The sequence below is a fragment of the Syngnathoides biaculeatus genome, chromosome 12 (genome assembly GCF_019802595.1).
Source record: "Syngnathoides biaculeatus isolate LvHL_M chromosome 12, ASM1980259v1, whole genome shotgun sequence".
In the NCBI taxonomy this organism is placed as follows: Eukaryota; Metazoa; Chordata; class Actinopteri; order Syngnathiformes; family Syngnathidae; genus Syngnathoides; species Syngnathoides biaculeatus.
In genome coordinates this window covers 19,300,749-19,314,462 of record NC_084651.1, presented here as the reverse complement: position 1 = coordinate 19,314,462, position 13,714 = coordinate 19,300,749, and the positions used below count along the sequence as shown (strand labels likewise).

The window sequence follows — 13,714 nt, the reverse complement described above, 5'->3', positions numbered from 1 at the left end:
CTTTATCCACAATACACCGGGTGCCTGAGAACTTTGTGACACAATAGGCCACATGCTCCGGCAGTCCTGGAAGGAAGTGGCAGACAAATTGGACTGTTTTTCAGTGAACACTCAGAGGGAATTGCGATTAATTATGCAGCAAGCAGGTCCTCGCTGTCCCTGCAGTGAAAGCAACATCTGCCATTTATTTAAAGCCATCCGCATCTCATAAACACATTACAATTTCATGTTCATCTATTTTGTACATCCTAATATGAACACAGAAGACTCATTCAAGATTGTTTTCCACATAAACAAATGCGTTACTACCTTAATTCAAAACATTTTTATCTTAATGCAACACATCTTCCTTAATGTAACAGTTAAGATCTTAACATCAGGTGTTAACAATGCCTGGCAGCTGGGTTGGCCACAATCCGACAGTACAATTTGACTACAAATATATTTTTACAAGCTTCTGAAAGCCATAAACAACTGTAACCCCTGAAGAGATTAGCATGGATGTTTCCATAAGACCAGCTTCAGCAGAACAGCACATTTTATCTTCATGAAAAGATGAAAAGAACAGCACGGGAGGGATTTTGATTGTTTTCTGTCATTGAGAAACAGTGGCAACTTGAAAAACAATTTAAACGCAGAACACACTTTATCATTCTTGTTTTTTCTACCTATTGATGTCATCGACCCAACTAATTTGTCTGATTCCATTTCATTTTTGTGGCTGCAGACTCGGTGACCTTGTGAGGTTCACGTCATGACCACTCTTTGGCCGCCGTTGTTCATCTTTTAATCAATGCTACAATTAAGGTGCAACCACCCCGGGCGAACTGGATCCTCTCCCAGCTGACTTTGGGCAAGAGGTGGGTGTGGTGCACCTTGGTTTGGTCGCCAGCTATTGCGATCTAATGGTTCAAATAAACAAAATAAGCACATTTATCTTTAGGCCATTAAAGTCTATTTTGTGTGTTAGTTGGCAGCCTACTTTCTGGTCCATGGCAGATGAGGAATAGACAGTTGGTCATTATGAATCCGGGGGACGGATTGCGGACTTTTATCCAGCTCTTCATCAAAGTGTAATGGGCTCTTCCTTTCTCCCAATTTTCTGGAATCAAATGAAGAAAAGAAACACTAAAAACAAATATTTCCAACTACATTTATTAAAAAAAATAGAGCAAAACACAAAAACAACAACGAATGTTTCCCCCTCCCCGGCTATGAGACAGAGTGACATGTTTAAAAGCATACAAACCAGCACACTGTAATCTAGCAGCATCCAAATGTTGGAATCTCCAAGGTCATCATTTATATATTTAAATATACATTTCATTTTTGTTTTTTGCTTTTTTTTGCCCTGCCCAGCTACACACTTTACAACATACACAGAGCTTTATATGTCCTTAGTGCACAAAAAGAAAATCAATGACCCTTAATAAAATAAACAACTTTAGGTTAAATAAGCTTAAATAACAGTGTTAAATACAAGACACTTCTGTGGCCAGTATGTACAGAAATAAACACATTTGGCATTGCATTTGTGGTTCACTGATGCTTGCTCGAACGCCCTTAAAAACAACTGCAAGAGAATACCATTTTTCTGCGCTAAACTACACAATCTCACACACACAGGCACAGTCTCACACACACACACACACACACACACACACACACACACACACACACACACACACACACACGTTTCTATCAGTGAGCCACAGACAAGGCATGTGTTAAGAAAAGCCAAGAAAAACAATCCGATTTCCACCCAAGAGTTTTAGGCACAATCTCCTGCTTTAGAATACAACTGCTTCATGTTTCGGCTAACTTCTTCATAGTTTTATTCCTAACACAGTTTCATAACTACAACTTGTTATTGCTAGGACAGCGTAACAGTGAATGGAGACTACCGACAATCGTGTGTAGGGAAAAGCACCTTTGAACATCAAAACTGCTGCCGAAATGTGACACTTCATCACAACACTGAAGGAACAAAAAAGTGGAGCTGAGTTGAAATCAAATGAAAAGAAAAAGGCGCAAATGTAAACCCCCCCCCCTTTTTTTGAGTCACTTAGGGAACCAAAGAAATCTCAAGTTGAGGTACATTCATTATTCCGCTGTACTTTTCACCCAGGAGTGGATTTCCTGTTAAGCGTGTACCATTTCATGAAATCCTCTTTCCAAGCTAGCTGTTACAGCGTGTGGGGCGGAATACAGCTGTAGGTACAGTACAGTAGACTGACGTGATGTACAGTACGTAGGTAGGATACAAGTTGACTACAGTAAATGAGCTTTACATTCCACTACTGTAAGAGGATCTCGTGGAAGAATTCCTTCCTCCGGCTGGAGATGAGGGGATTTCCCGAGAGGACTCTCAGGTGGCGTGAGGGAGATACTGTTAATGTCAGGGCCGTTCACATATTATATGTCTCTCCATCCTGGAACTCTTTCTTTTGTCTTTGCGAGACAATTCACAAGTGTTTTCGACGGGTCTGGGAGCTTTCAGTACGAGTCGAGTGTGCGACGTCCGCCTCATCCATCTCCACCTCAGGGCTTCTTGTCTATGCTGTGAAAGAACCACTCGGTGAACTTCCTGAGCTGAGCCGACGCCGTCTGGCTCTCCTCCTGCAGCCGCATGTTGTCCTGCCTCAGGTGCTGCACCTCCTCCTGTAGCATCGCTTTGTCCTCCTTCTCCTAAACACACAGTCCAGAAGACCACTTGAAAAAATGGCGGCGATCACGAATTAGAATTGTTGAAGATGTTTGTAATACGTTCACCAAAATGTTTTGATCCTAGGAAGAATACCAACTTGTCAAAACTATACTACGTAGATTGCTGCAAATGACAGACATGAAGCATACAAGACATAAGCAAACCAATGCTAATGAAAACAAGTCTCCTTAGCTATTTTTCATTTTTATATGCACAAGCTTTCAAGCTCACGTTTACACTGTGGACCATTTAGTCTTCAATCAATTAACCTAACAGCCATGTGGGAGGCAGCCGGAGTACCCAAGCGAGCATGGGGAGAAAAGCCAGAACTGAGATTCAACCTCTAGTTTCAGAACTGTGAAGCACACGTGCTAACCATTTTTTTTGAAGAGGTGGATGAAAGTGTTGACATTACAAACGATTTTCGTGATGAAAGAGAGATATTAACATAGCAAAGCAGCCTTTTTAGCTTGATAAAAGTAAAGTTGCTCCAGCATTTCTAAGCGAGCGATTATATCAGCATAAACATGAAGGCCTGATACAAACTGGCAAGGAAAGCAGGCTTTTGAATAAAGGGGGACAAGCAGCTATTGCGCAGTCCTCACAGGCCAGTCTATTCTGAGCTTGGCTGGGATGGAGATCGGTTGCAAACAGAACAGTTAAAAGCTAAAAGGAAACATTTTTAGGGGGGTGAGGTTACCTTTCGGAGATCATGCTGAAGCTGCCTGAGGATCACTTCGAGCTGGTTCACTTTTCCAGTGAGTGTAGACGGGGAGCTGCAGCGTGAGAACAAAATAATAATAATAACAAAAAAAGTTGTATTAGTCATGCAATGATGAAATTCTTGAATTACAGAAGAGAGTCCCCACACGGAACAATAAATTTACCAAAAATCCCAAAATATCAAAGTTTAAAAAAAAACATGCAATGAGAGAGAAGAATGAGTATACAAGGCAACTTGACATGAATAATAAATAATATTGAGACATGTGAATGGCAAACTCTCAAATTTATATTGTAGGTACAATATACTGAATATGAAATAGGGATGTAAAGATATCTATCTCACGGTTTAGTTTTATCATGGTATTAATTTCAGGGTATGATATAATTAATGCACAAACAAGGGAAATCTCACAGTGTTGTAGGAAGGTTCACAGTAAATGTCAGGCAAAGAGGTGAAAGTAAGAAGAACGCCAAAACCTCTTTTTTGTGCTGCTCTTCTACTTAACTCATGTCGAGTTCTCAATAGGTTTTAGTAGTTTGAGTCCAAAAGTCCAAGTGAAGTCATAAACGTAGGAAGAATCATAAAGCCATAACAACCCAAAGTTTCTTTTTACTGTGTTTAGTGATACTGCAGGATGGTTTATTTTTCTGAGCAGCCTCTGTAATGTTTTCATTTGAAATGTGGACAGTTCATTTGAAGAGAGGGAATAATGTCAGATTTATTTTGGCATTGATAACTGTATTAGTATAGAGTGGATGGGTTTCATTATTTCATTTTTTGGACCCTTGTAATGTATGGTTGGAAGGATATGGTGCAATGGGGAGTAAGAATCGTTATTCTCTCACCGTGTGATGTTCTATCAGCCAAGACTTTTAACTTGAGAGAAACACTCACTGGTATATCACTTAAGAGTGCTGCTGTTACAATACAATTAGCCAGATCATTTCTTTAACGGGGACTGTTGGTGCCGGGCCTCTGGTGCTTCCCTTTGACGGCTGCAACTGGCAGGGATGCGACTTCGCAAATAGGAGGTCCACTATCGGCCGATGCCTGCTAGTGAGTCAGCGTTTGCTGGGATGGGTTTGGCGTGATCAACATTGCGCTTCTCGCTGAATCGATTATGACGTATCGGTCACAGCGGCGACAATGAAGTCTTGGGAGTTGTTTCTACATCCCTTTTTGGTATTTTCCATTTGTTTTCAAGTTTCAATATGGACCCAAGAAAAGTAATGGATGGACTTTAAAAAAAAAAGAAAAAGACTATTTTGTGAGGAGTATATCAATGGCACATGCACCGCAAAACTTCCTAGCAGGTACACTGCAATATGAAAGAAACAACTCCATAACTGTCACTATTGTGGGAAAAAAGGGACATGTTTTCGATGCTAACATGACTGAGGGAGTGAATTATCTTTGAAAGGACAGAGAAACTTTGAATTTGAAACACTGTTGCTGATTTGGCTAAACCGGAAAACAGCTACTGAGTGATAGCATTTCTGAGATTATTTTCCAGAAGGCAAGACACGTGCACGCCGATTTAAGAGAAGATGATGCAAGCCAGGAAGTCAATGAAAAGTGGATTTCTTTCTCTGTTTTGTTCTTCATAAATGTAAAAACATTGCTGTCGTTAAAATGAAAGGGTTTTGTGATTTCCAACTGGACATGAATGCACCAGAGGTACTTGTGACACTGTCAGGGTCAGCAGGTCAGCTGCATTTGTGTCAAGAGAACAGTTCTGCTTGTTGCTGCTGTTGCTGTTAACTTGGGTAATAAAGAGATTTATGATTGATCACCCCCTGTCCTGTTTTTAATACACAGTACTGTATACCTTTATGATGTTCCGTTTTTATATACAGTACTACATGGGTTTATTGAGTTCAATGTTTTGATATACAGTACTGTATACATTTTTTTGTTAACGTACACAAACTATGAAAATAGGGACTTTTGTCAAGGCTGTCTAATTATTTCTATGGAGATAATTATTTTAAAAGTACTAACATTTTGATTTATAAAGAACGTTAAAGAACCAAGGCGGCACAGTGGAACAGCTATAAAACGTTGGCCTCACAGTTCTGCGGCGTTTGCATGTTCTCCCCGTGCCTGCGTGGATTTTCTCTGGGCATTCCGGTTTCTGCCCACATCCCAAAAACATGCAACACTAATTGGACACTCTAAATTGCCCCTAGGTGTGACTCTGTGTTTCCAATGTGCGCCGCATCTGGCTGGCAACCAGTTCAAGGTGTACCCCACCTCCTGCCCTATGAGAGCTTGGATAGGCTCCAGCACTCCCGCGACCCTTGTGAGGATAAGTGGCTATGAAAATGGATGAATGGGTTAAAGAACCAACAAAGTTAATAAATTGAGGTTCCCCTGACCTCGCTTACTGTAATTGAGAGTGCAAAAGCGAGCAGATCAAGTCATTCACAAAAGTGCTTGCTTGGGCTTTTACGCTCACGTCGGTACGTACTCGGCATCCAGCGCAGCCCCTTCCGCCTCCACAACACGCCTGGTCAGCTCTCTTGACAGCTCCAATGCTTCGGCTCGCTGCATGTCCGTCATGGTGCAGAAAGATGCCACACGCTGGTCTGCAGACACAAAATTTTAGGTCAGAATGTGCATTAAAAAAAACACATTCTGGTTACAATTGAACGACTCATGAAAGCCAAATATGAAAATGTTTTTGTTTTAAGAGTGTTAAAAAAAAGTGATGGATCCTCTCACTCTCCCACAGAGCGATTAGGAGGCAGACAATATGGAACAAGGTGGTAAACAGAGCATTGAGTCCACCCCCTCTGAGTTTTCCTCTGGCAGCTGTTTGGTTCTTAATGGGCTGAGAGGAATCAGGCATGCTTATTTTCCCGTATCAGGCCCTTAAGCTTTCTCAAATCCCACTGGAAAAGCCAAATTTAGCATGTTATGCTCTGGACTGCTCAGTTTTTCAGGCATAATACTCTTTGCCCGAGTAAACGCATCCTCTCTGTCCTGCGCCCATGGTGTGAGACAGAAGATAGGGAAATCTGCATATTCATAGGAGAGATTAAGAAAAACCCTTCCTTTAATGTTGCACTAATCCAGTCAGAGACAAAAAGCTAATGGAGTCTGGAGATGGATGCTGAGACGAGCCAGGAAAAGGACACCGAGCTTTCATTTACATATGAATGAATATTTCCTTCATATTCCACAAACCTATTTGAATGATTATAGACAGAGAAAAGCAGTTTTTGTGTTTTAGGGAACGCAGCACCCAGCTTCAATGGACAAACAGATGAAACGGGCAGTAGCTACAAGTCTTGTTGAAATGAGGCGATTGAAATGTAATATTTTTCTTGCTAAAATGTACTACACTGGTTGTGCAACTCCTTTGTGCGAGCGTTTGAGGGTGAGTAGTTGCAGTAAATGCATAGATCCAAGTTGTGCTGGTTAAGCATACATGTACACGGCACAACAAAAGAATCGCGGCACGTTCTACTCCAACAACAAGCCGCCATCACTACACGCTGTCGTTCTCGTACAGTTGGCCTGCTTGTCACGGCCCGAATCGTCGTCACTGTTTCTATTCCACTTAAATGCATTGCTGTGGGGCAAAGCAGCAGAAAATGCGTCATAGAGAAATCTGAATCCGGAGTTCCTATTAATTATGACAAATGAGTAGTCACATGCTACATTGCCCGCTCAGTGGACTCTGGGGTCAGAGGGAGTTCAAGCATGCTGGCACTTCTGTGACAAATGGGAAATACTGAGCAAGCAGTCTGGTAAAAATACTTTCAGCTTGAACGAAATAAAAAGAGCATGATGCTGATTATGAAGAAATGATCATGTGTGTCATCCCTTCTTAAATGTCATTCAAGCGTTTTCTGATTAGATAGGGCCAGTCACTGTGTACCTCCTGAGAAGACAACAGTTTGTTATAAATTTGGGTGGAAAAAAAAATTGGATGTGGCATGGTTGAGGTATTTCTGTTGACATGCTCCTTTTCCTATGTTAGCACCACAGTATTATGCAAAAAATCGATTTCAGTTAACTTTGATGAGGAGTTGGCTGAGGAAGAACACATTAAATTACGATTTGTATCGGGGGGGGGGGGGGTAGCAGGATCCAGGAATGTATCTCATGTATCTATAATTGTGGATGACATTAGAACTAAGTAGAAGACAGGAGTGCAACAGTATTTTGTTATTATATTAGTATCAGAACAAGTTTGCAAATGGCATGCTGCTGAAAGCATTATATATTCCGTTATTCTGGGAGAGAGGAGTCTACCTCATAAGCAGTATTCTTGGCGGAGAAAAAGCTGCACAACCAATTTTCATGAAATGACCACTCTGTGTAAAAAGAGGCCAAAATCCTCCCGAAGGCTGATTACGTACTGAGGAGTAATATGTTTGGCTTACAGTGTTAAAAAAAAGGCTGTATTTCCAAGCATAATCGCTTGACAGAAATCAGAATGAGGCTCAGAGAAGAGGATAACAGGCAAACAATTTCCAAAAGTTGTCTCCATGAAGAGACAGGAAGAAACAAACAGTATTCTAAACCTACCTACACATGCAAGAGAGAAAGTTCTTGCAGACTGCAGACAAACAAACACATAAGCTAAGCAGCGAAGACAAAGGGCAGGTGGGGTCTAGGGGGCGCTAGCAGCTTCAGGAAGGCAGGTTACCTTCAAAGGCTCTTGCTGCATCAACCAGGTGAGACCAGTCCAGGCCTGTGGCAGTGTCTGGGAGGGGCATGAGGCCAGGATCGCTGGACTTGGACCTGTCTGCCAAGAAGCCGTCAGAGAACCAAAACTCATCTGCAGAGACAGCCGGGTGCCCAGATCAGTGTCTAGGCCTGCTCCTCATCTTGGAGTTGCCCATCAATTTGCATCAGGTCATATATGAAGGGTCAGGAAGGGAGTGGGCATCAGGTAGTGGGAGTTGCAATCTCACTTCATTAGAATGCATATCAACAACACCAAGCTTCAAAGGAGGCTTAGTTAAACAGCTCATTTGAAATCTGGTATTTAAGACAATATTGAAGCTGAATGCCTTAAAATGCAAAATTAACTTTCGAACAAAAGCCTGTGCACGATTCCGTGGGGTGACATTAAACCAACTTCTCTGCATAACAATAGCAAAACGCTGACCGAAAGGCAATAAATTACTTGTCAAAGTGAATATCCTCATGTTTCACTCCATATCACCCTTCTCCGCAACTGTCTTCATCCGAGCCCCAGCGGTAAAAAATATTCAGTATAATTAAAAGGCCACCAGCCCGAAAAGAGGCATTTCGAGAAGCGTGAGATGGGAAGCACAGAGAGACGGTAAGAGAACCGGAGCTGATGTTTCCATTCTACTTAGGCACCAGGTTGAGGGATTCACTGTTTAATAAATTGAGCTGTTTCAAAATTGGAAAAAAAACCTGACAGCCTCTATTCTCAACCACCCTTCAAAACAATCAGGAATCCATCAGGATGACAGCTAGACGAGGCTGAGGAGCCAAGCACCCCCCACAACACACACCCAAAAGCTGTTTTCTGTTTAGCAGCTGAAGCCTGTGACGGCTGTGGAATAATGTGGAAATGAGACATGAGGGACAAAGAAGGAAAACAGACAGTGACTGATGAGTGAATGATGCATCGCGTCTGACACACACTGTCACACCAGGCTGGAAACACGGGCATGTTCAAGTCACGTTGGAGCTGAGCTCAAAGACCTGCAGCGGTGCAAACAGGACACATCCCACCTCTTCACTATTACATATTCAGAGACTGCTGTGGCAAGATGAGCCAGCAGTGACAGGTGTCGGCTGGCTGCAGGCGGCGCAACAAGACTCTTGTAGGCATCATGCCGCCGAAAACAGACTTCCAATTAGGTGGCGATGCCAAGGAGTTTTGTTCAAGTGTTTTGCTGGCGGGGCCAGTGAAATTGTTTGATACAAGTAGCTCTTCAAACAAGTATCTATATACTGACACTCATTTGCAACAGAGCCTTGCTTTTGCGAAGAGGTACTTCAATATGATGACTTGTTGGCATAAAACCATACAATTGGAGTAAATATTGTGTCACTTTATATTTATCTTCTGTAGCAAGCTTGTACTTACTCCGCAGGTTGGACTGCGGCTGGTTGTGGCTCATGCGAGGAGGCAGTGTGCAGTGGTAAGGTGGTGTGGTGCTGAATAAGATGTCATTTGGCATGGCTTGGTCCAGCATGGAGCTGTGGGAGCTGGCGTAGGATGAACCTTTGCGGTTGCTACATACACTCTCGTCCGATAATGTCCGGTACAGGGAGTGACGTGGGGAGAGATTTCCTGTTACAGACAGCTGGGTGGAAAAAAGAAAGAAACAAGAACAACTTATCAAAACGGAGCCATCAAGAACACCAAAACACTTTGTGTGCGATTTAATCAGCACATCGGGTAGTTAAGGAGTTAACAGAGGCGATAACATCCATAATTTGCAGGAATACTTATTACAACGTAGGAATCCGCTACACATATCTTGGCGGTGCAATAGAATGTGGCTAAAGTCAGTATCCATCATAAAAGAGGAACACAAAGCACACCAAAAAATTTGTTAATGTAAAGGGATGCATCGTGCTGGCACACATAGAATAAAAGCAACCTTTTATTGTTTGTACAGTTTACATGTGGTTAATTCATTTACACCCGTATCAAAAATCAGCTCAAGACATTGCTTTTATAGTTAAGCATTTTATGATATTATATATAGACTATATACCAATTAAAAATGAATATATTGATTTATATAATTAATATTTAGTATTTTACATTTGGACAGTTTGAATTAATTCACTTCACATTTCACATCAAACAAACAAATCATAAATCGCATTCTGCTTAAATCCAGAATACAATACAACAGTTTAGTTGCCATCACAAAACACTTGCCTGTACATTGCTACTTTTGCAGCTCTATTAGAAACTTCTGGCGTAGGGTTTTACCCAGGTCCTATCAATAGTGGAGTCTATGCAAACATTTTTGCTGAGACTAATGCATACTTACTTAAGGTGGTATATAGTGTGCAAACTGCTCTGTCTGCCTGCGCGCCCTCCACAATAGGCCAAGAATGGACTCCCAAAGGCCAGTGCAGCAATCACCATACAAAGTTAAGAACAACCATGGCATGACAGTTGGAAAAGCATTTTCCTCCTGAGTGGGACGTCTGTTTGTGGAGCAGTATTCCACAATGGATACATACAGAGTTTCAAGGCTGCGGCCGGAATTTTGACAGGGATCTCCAAATGAAACACGCAAAACCACACAGAGCGACCAAATCCGTCATTGGCCTTTTTAGCTTACATAAATATTGCTGGAGAGGCATCAAAAGTAGCCACAAATGATATGCGGGGCTGTCAGCCAGATGGGTAAATGTCGGTCTTCAGCCTCCCGACTGTAACCAACACTGACTGGCATCCACGCAGGCCAACACCCAACCATCTCTATTTCAAAGACAGAACTGCCGCGAAACCCACAGTGAAAAGGTAACAAACTAGCCCATCTTTAGAGTGAAGATATACTGTAATTCAAAGCAGTGTACACACACTGCCTCCTGACAAGCACTCAGAGGGTTTTACTTGAGATGGTTGTCTTTTATTGCAACTTCTCCAATCCTACTGTAGAAGATTAAACACTGGTAAGTTCTCAGTCATCAAAAAAACAAACAAAAAACAAACAAACAAACAAAAAAACTTTTTAACTACGATTCAGAACGCTCGCTCACATGGAGCAAAAGTAGCTCAGATTAGAGCACAAGTAAATGGAGTAAATAAAAACATATGCAATTGAGCTTTCCATAAGCACCCTTTTTTTTTACTGCCTTTATGGCTTTCATCAGAACATGTAGGATTTCTGGACCTGATGCAGACATTGTAAAGAATATATCGAAGAAAACCTTGCATGCTTTTTCTAGGTGCCAATGGTTATCATCACTGGAAAAACGGCCACGCTCATATCAGCTGCACTAACACATCCACCTATTCCCCCCCCGGTTATCTGACTTTTTCTTCAATGGACAAAGCCAATAAGTGGTACATGGAAGCCTTTGACGTGCCACTTGGGAGGATGTGTTGGACAACCACCTATTCAGTTGCCTGTTTGTTTCCCACAAGAGAAGCAATGCGGTAGAATAAGCTGCAAACCACCTTTCCTTTACGTCAACCGCACAATAGGCAGCCTGTCTGTGGAAAGGACGTCCCAGCGGACATCGTGGCTGCCAAAGAAAATCTATCAGCACCTGCTTACCCACACAAAGAACGGCATCGAGTGGCTGCCGGAAGTGATACATGCGCTAACCTTTACCGTACACTCTCTTTGATTACATAGAGGCCCGATCGCGTCACAATGTATTAAATTAGAAATTATCCAACAATGTTTCCAACATTGACATGACTGCAATGTGACTCCTTTTCATGCCAGCTGATGATTGAAAACATTCCCTCCCAAAGAAAAGAATAGTATGTATGCATTAGGATTACACAGTTTATGTAGTTTGGGCATCTGGCGGAGTGCCGTGTTGCATGCGTCTCCCTCCCAGATTGCTTTTCCACATGTGCATGTTATCAGACGGAGGATGTGTGCAAACAAAGGCTTACAAATTAAACTCGCAGGGCCTTTTTGGGGTATGTGATTGAGCTCTTCTTAGCTATCCAGCGAAAATGAAGGGAAATGACAAAGAGCTGCCCAGACACATCTGTGTTCATTTTACAACGGAAAAGATCTGTTTTACAGTGTAAAGCGAGTGCTCAAAAAACATGATGATCAAATCAGTCCGCCACGATGCTTTGTGCAAGGACACGGCTATGTGTCTTCCTCCTCTCACGAGGGAAGAAGATTTCGTACAAGAATTGAGCACCATCCAAAAATAACCTATTTGTGCATCTCTAGGGTCCCTTCCAGGAAGATAATAGATAGAGGACAGCAGGAGGGGGAGAGATGATGCAATTAAGTGCCTGTAGAACCCAGCAACAGCAAACATCATTCCATTCTTCGCCTTTAATCCATGACATCCCAATAAAGCAGACTCAGGCTCTGTTATAAATTGAATTTACCAGTCAATAGTGAGCAAGATAAAGGTTCTAGTGTTGAGAGAGAGGAGTTGTAGCCGCAGTGTTTGGCTTGCTTTTTCTGTCTTTTTGGTTCGAGGTTATCTGCTCCGGTTCAAGCTTTCAATCCGGGAAAATAGTCTAAAGTGTGTTTGCTCATATTTGTCTGTGCTTGATGTTTACAATGCTGTGTTGTCATGTTAAAGTTTAACAGGTTTCATTTGCACACATGCCATGCTAGATACAGTAAGGCTAATTGGTGGCCTCACCTTTTGACCCCTGCCTTCTCCTGGTGGACTGTCGGGCAGCATCATTTTCAGATATTCCTCCTTTGAAAGTCTCCGTAATGATTTTCCGTCCCGCTCGGCAGCCTGGAGGCGGCAGCTGGCCTCCTGTGCATATAGCTGCCTAAAGACAAGACAGAGGGGACACAACAGCGGAACCTCATCAGCAATGACATGCAAGCCACGTCCTGCAGGGGAGACTTTGGGCCAGGCAGCCTGGGTTCAGCTACAGAAGAAACTATGTTAGTATCACACAAGGCAACTAGGGTGGACCTGATTTTGCATGCCAACATCAGGCGTCAACAGTGTGTGAAGGATCAGAGCTGGGAAGTGTGAAGAACACAGCCAAGCACCGTGAGAGGGAGGAAGGGGAGGAAAAAAGGATTTGTAGATGAATGACACATCCAGAAAGAGGCGCAAAAATATTGGACTCCAGAGGAGTGCTCAGATAGCACTGGAGGAAGCCACAAGAGCTGCTGGAACCAGAAGAGGTGGTATGTTTCGGTTTGTGAGCGGTTGAGAACATTCAGACGCGTTTTAGAGCGAGCACTCGGATGTGAGCGACCTATCCGGTGAAGTCAGCTATAAGTGAGCAGCCAGGGAGGATGGCAGAGTGTTGGCACTGCTCTTGGCACCGATGTTGGCAGAGTGAGAGATGCCCAGTGAGAAATTACAACACACTGGCATGACTGCAATGCTTAACATGTAGTGTGTACACACCAATTAGGAGTTCCACAGTGGGAAATTATTCACACCACACCTGTCAGGAAAGGATTATGTAATTTTCTGGTTTATACTTTTTACTAGAACTGTCTTTTAATCTTTAGTCCTGGCTCTTTACTGATTAGCCAGATACAAATGCCTGGCTAATTGCTTTGGGAACCACCTTGTTATATTAAGGACAACTACAAATACATTCATCATGGGTAGTTATTAAGTCATGAAGTAAAATA

The 13,714-nt window shown here is 42.5% G+C and overlaps 1 protein-coding gene across 7 annotated transcripts in view; it reads right to left on the bottom strand.

Annotated features, from left to right (window-relative positions):
- Positions 1-1,139: 1,139 nt before the first annotated feature.
- The window catches only part of LOC133509631 (signal-induced proliferation-associated 1-like protein 2), a 101,998-nt gene continuing 89,423 nt past the window's right edge, over positions 1,140-13,714 (bottom strand). For 6 of the 7 annotated variants that reach the window (XM_061836861.1, XM_061836860.1, XM_061836854.1 and 3 more), the window contains 6 exons: positions 12,747-12,885; positions 9,517-9,736; positions 8,095-8,226; positions 5,905-6,022; positions 3,408-3,483; positions 1,140-2,688 (listed from right to left, as the gene is read on the bottom strand). In XM_061836861.1, the coding sequence (XP_061692845.1) occupies positions 2,542-2,688; positions 3,408-3,483; positions 5,905-6,022; positions 8,095-8,226; positions 9,517-9,736; positions 12,747-12,885 (832 nt within the window). In that variant the 3' untranslated portion in view covers positions 1,140-2,541. The remainder of the gene's footprint in view (positions 2,689-3,407; positions 3,484-5,904; positions 6,023-8,094; positions 8,227-9,516; positions 9,737-12,746; positions 12,886-13,714) is intronic. The other variant, XM_061836858.1, reaches the window with a different exon arrangement.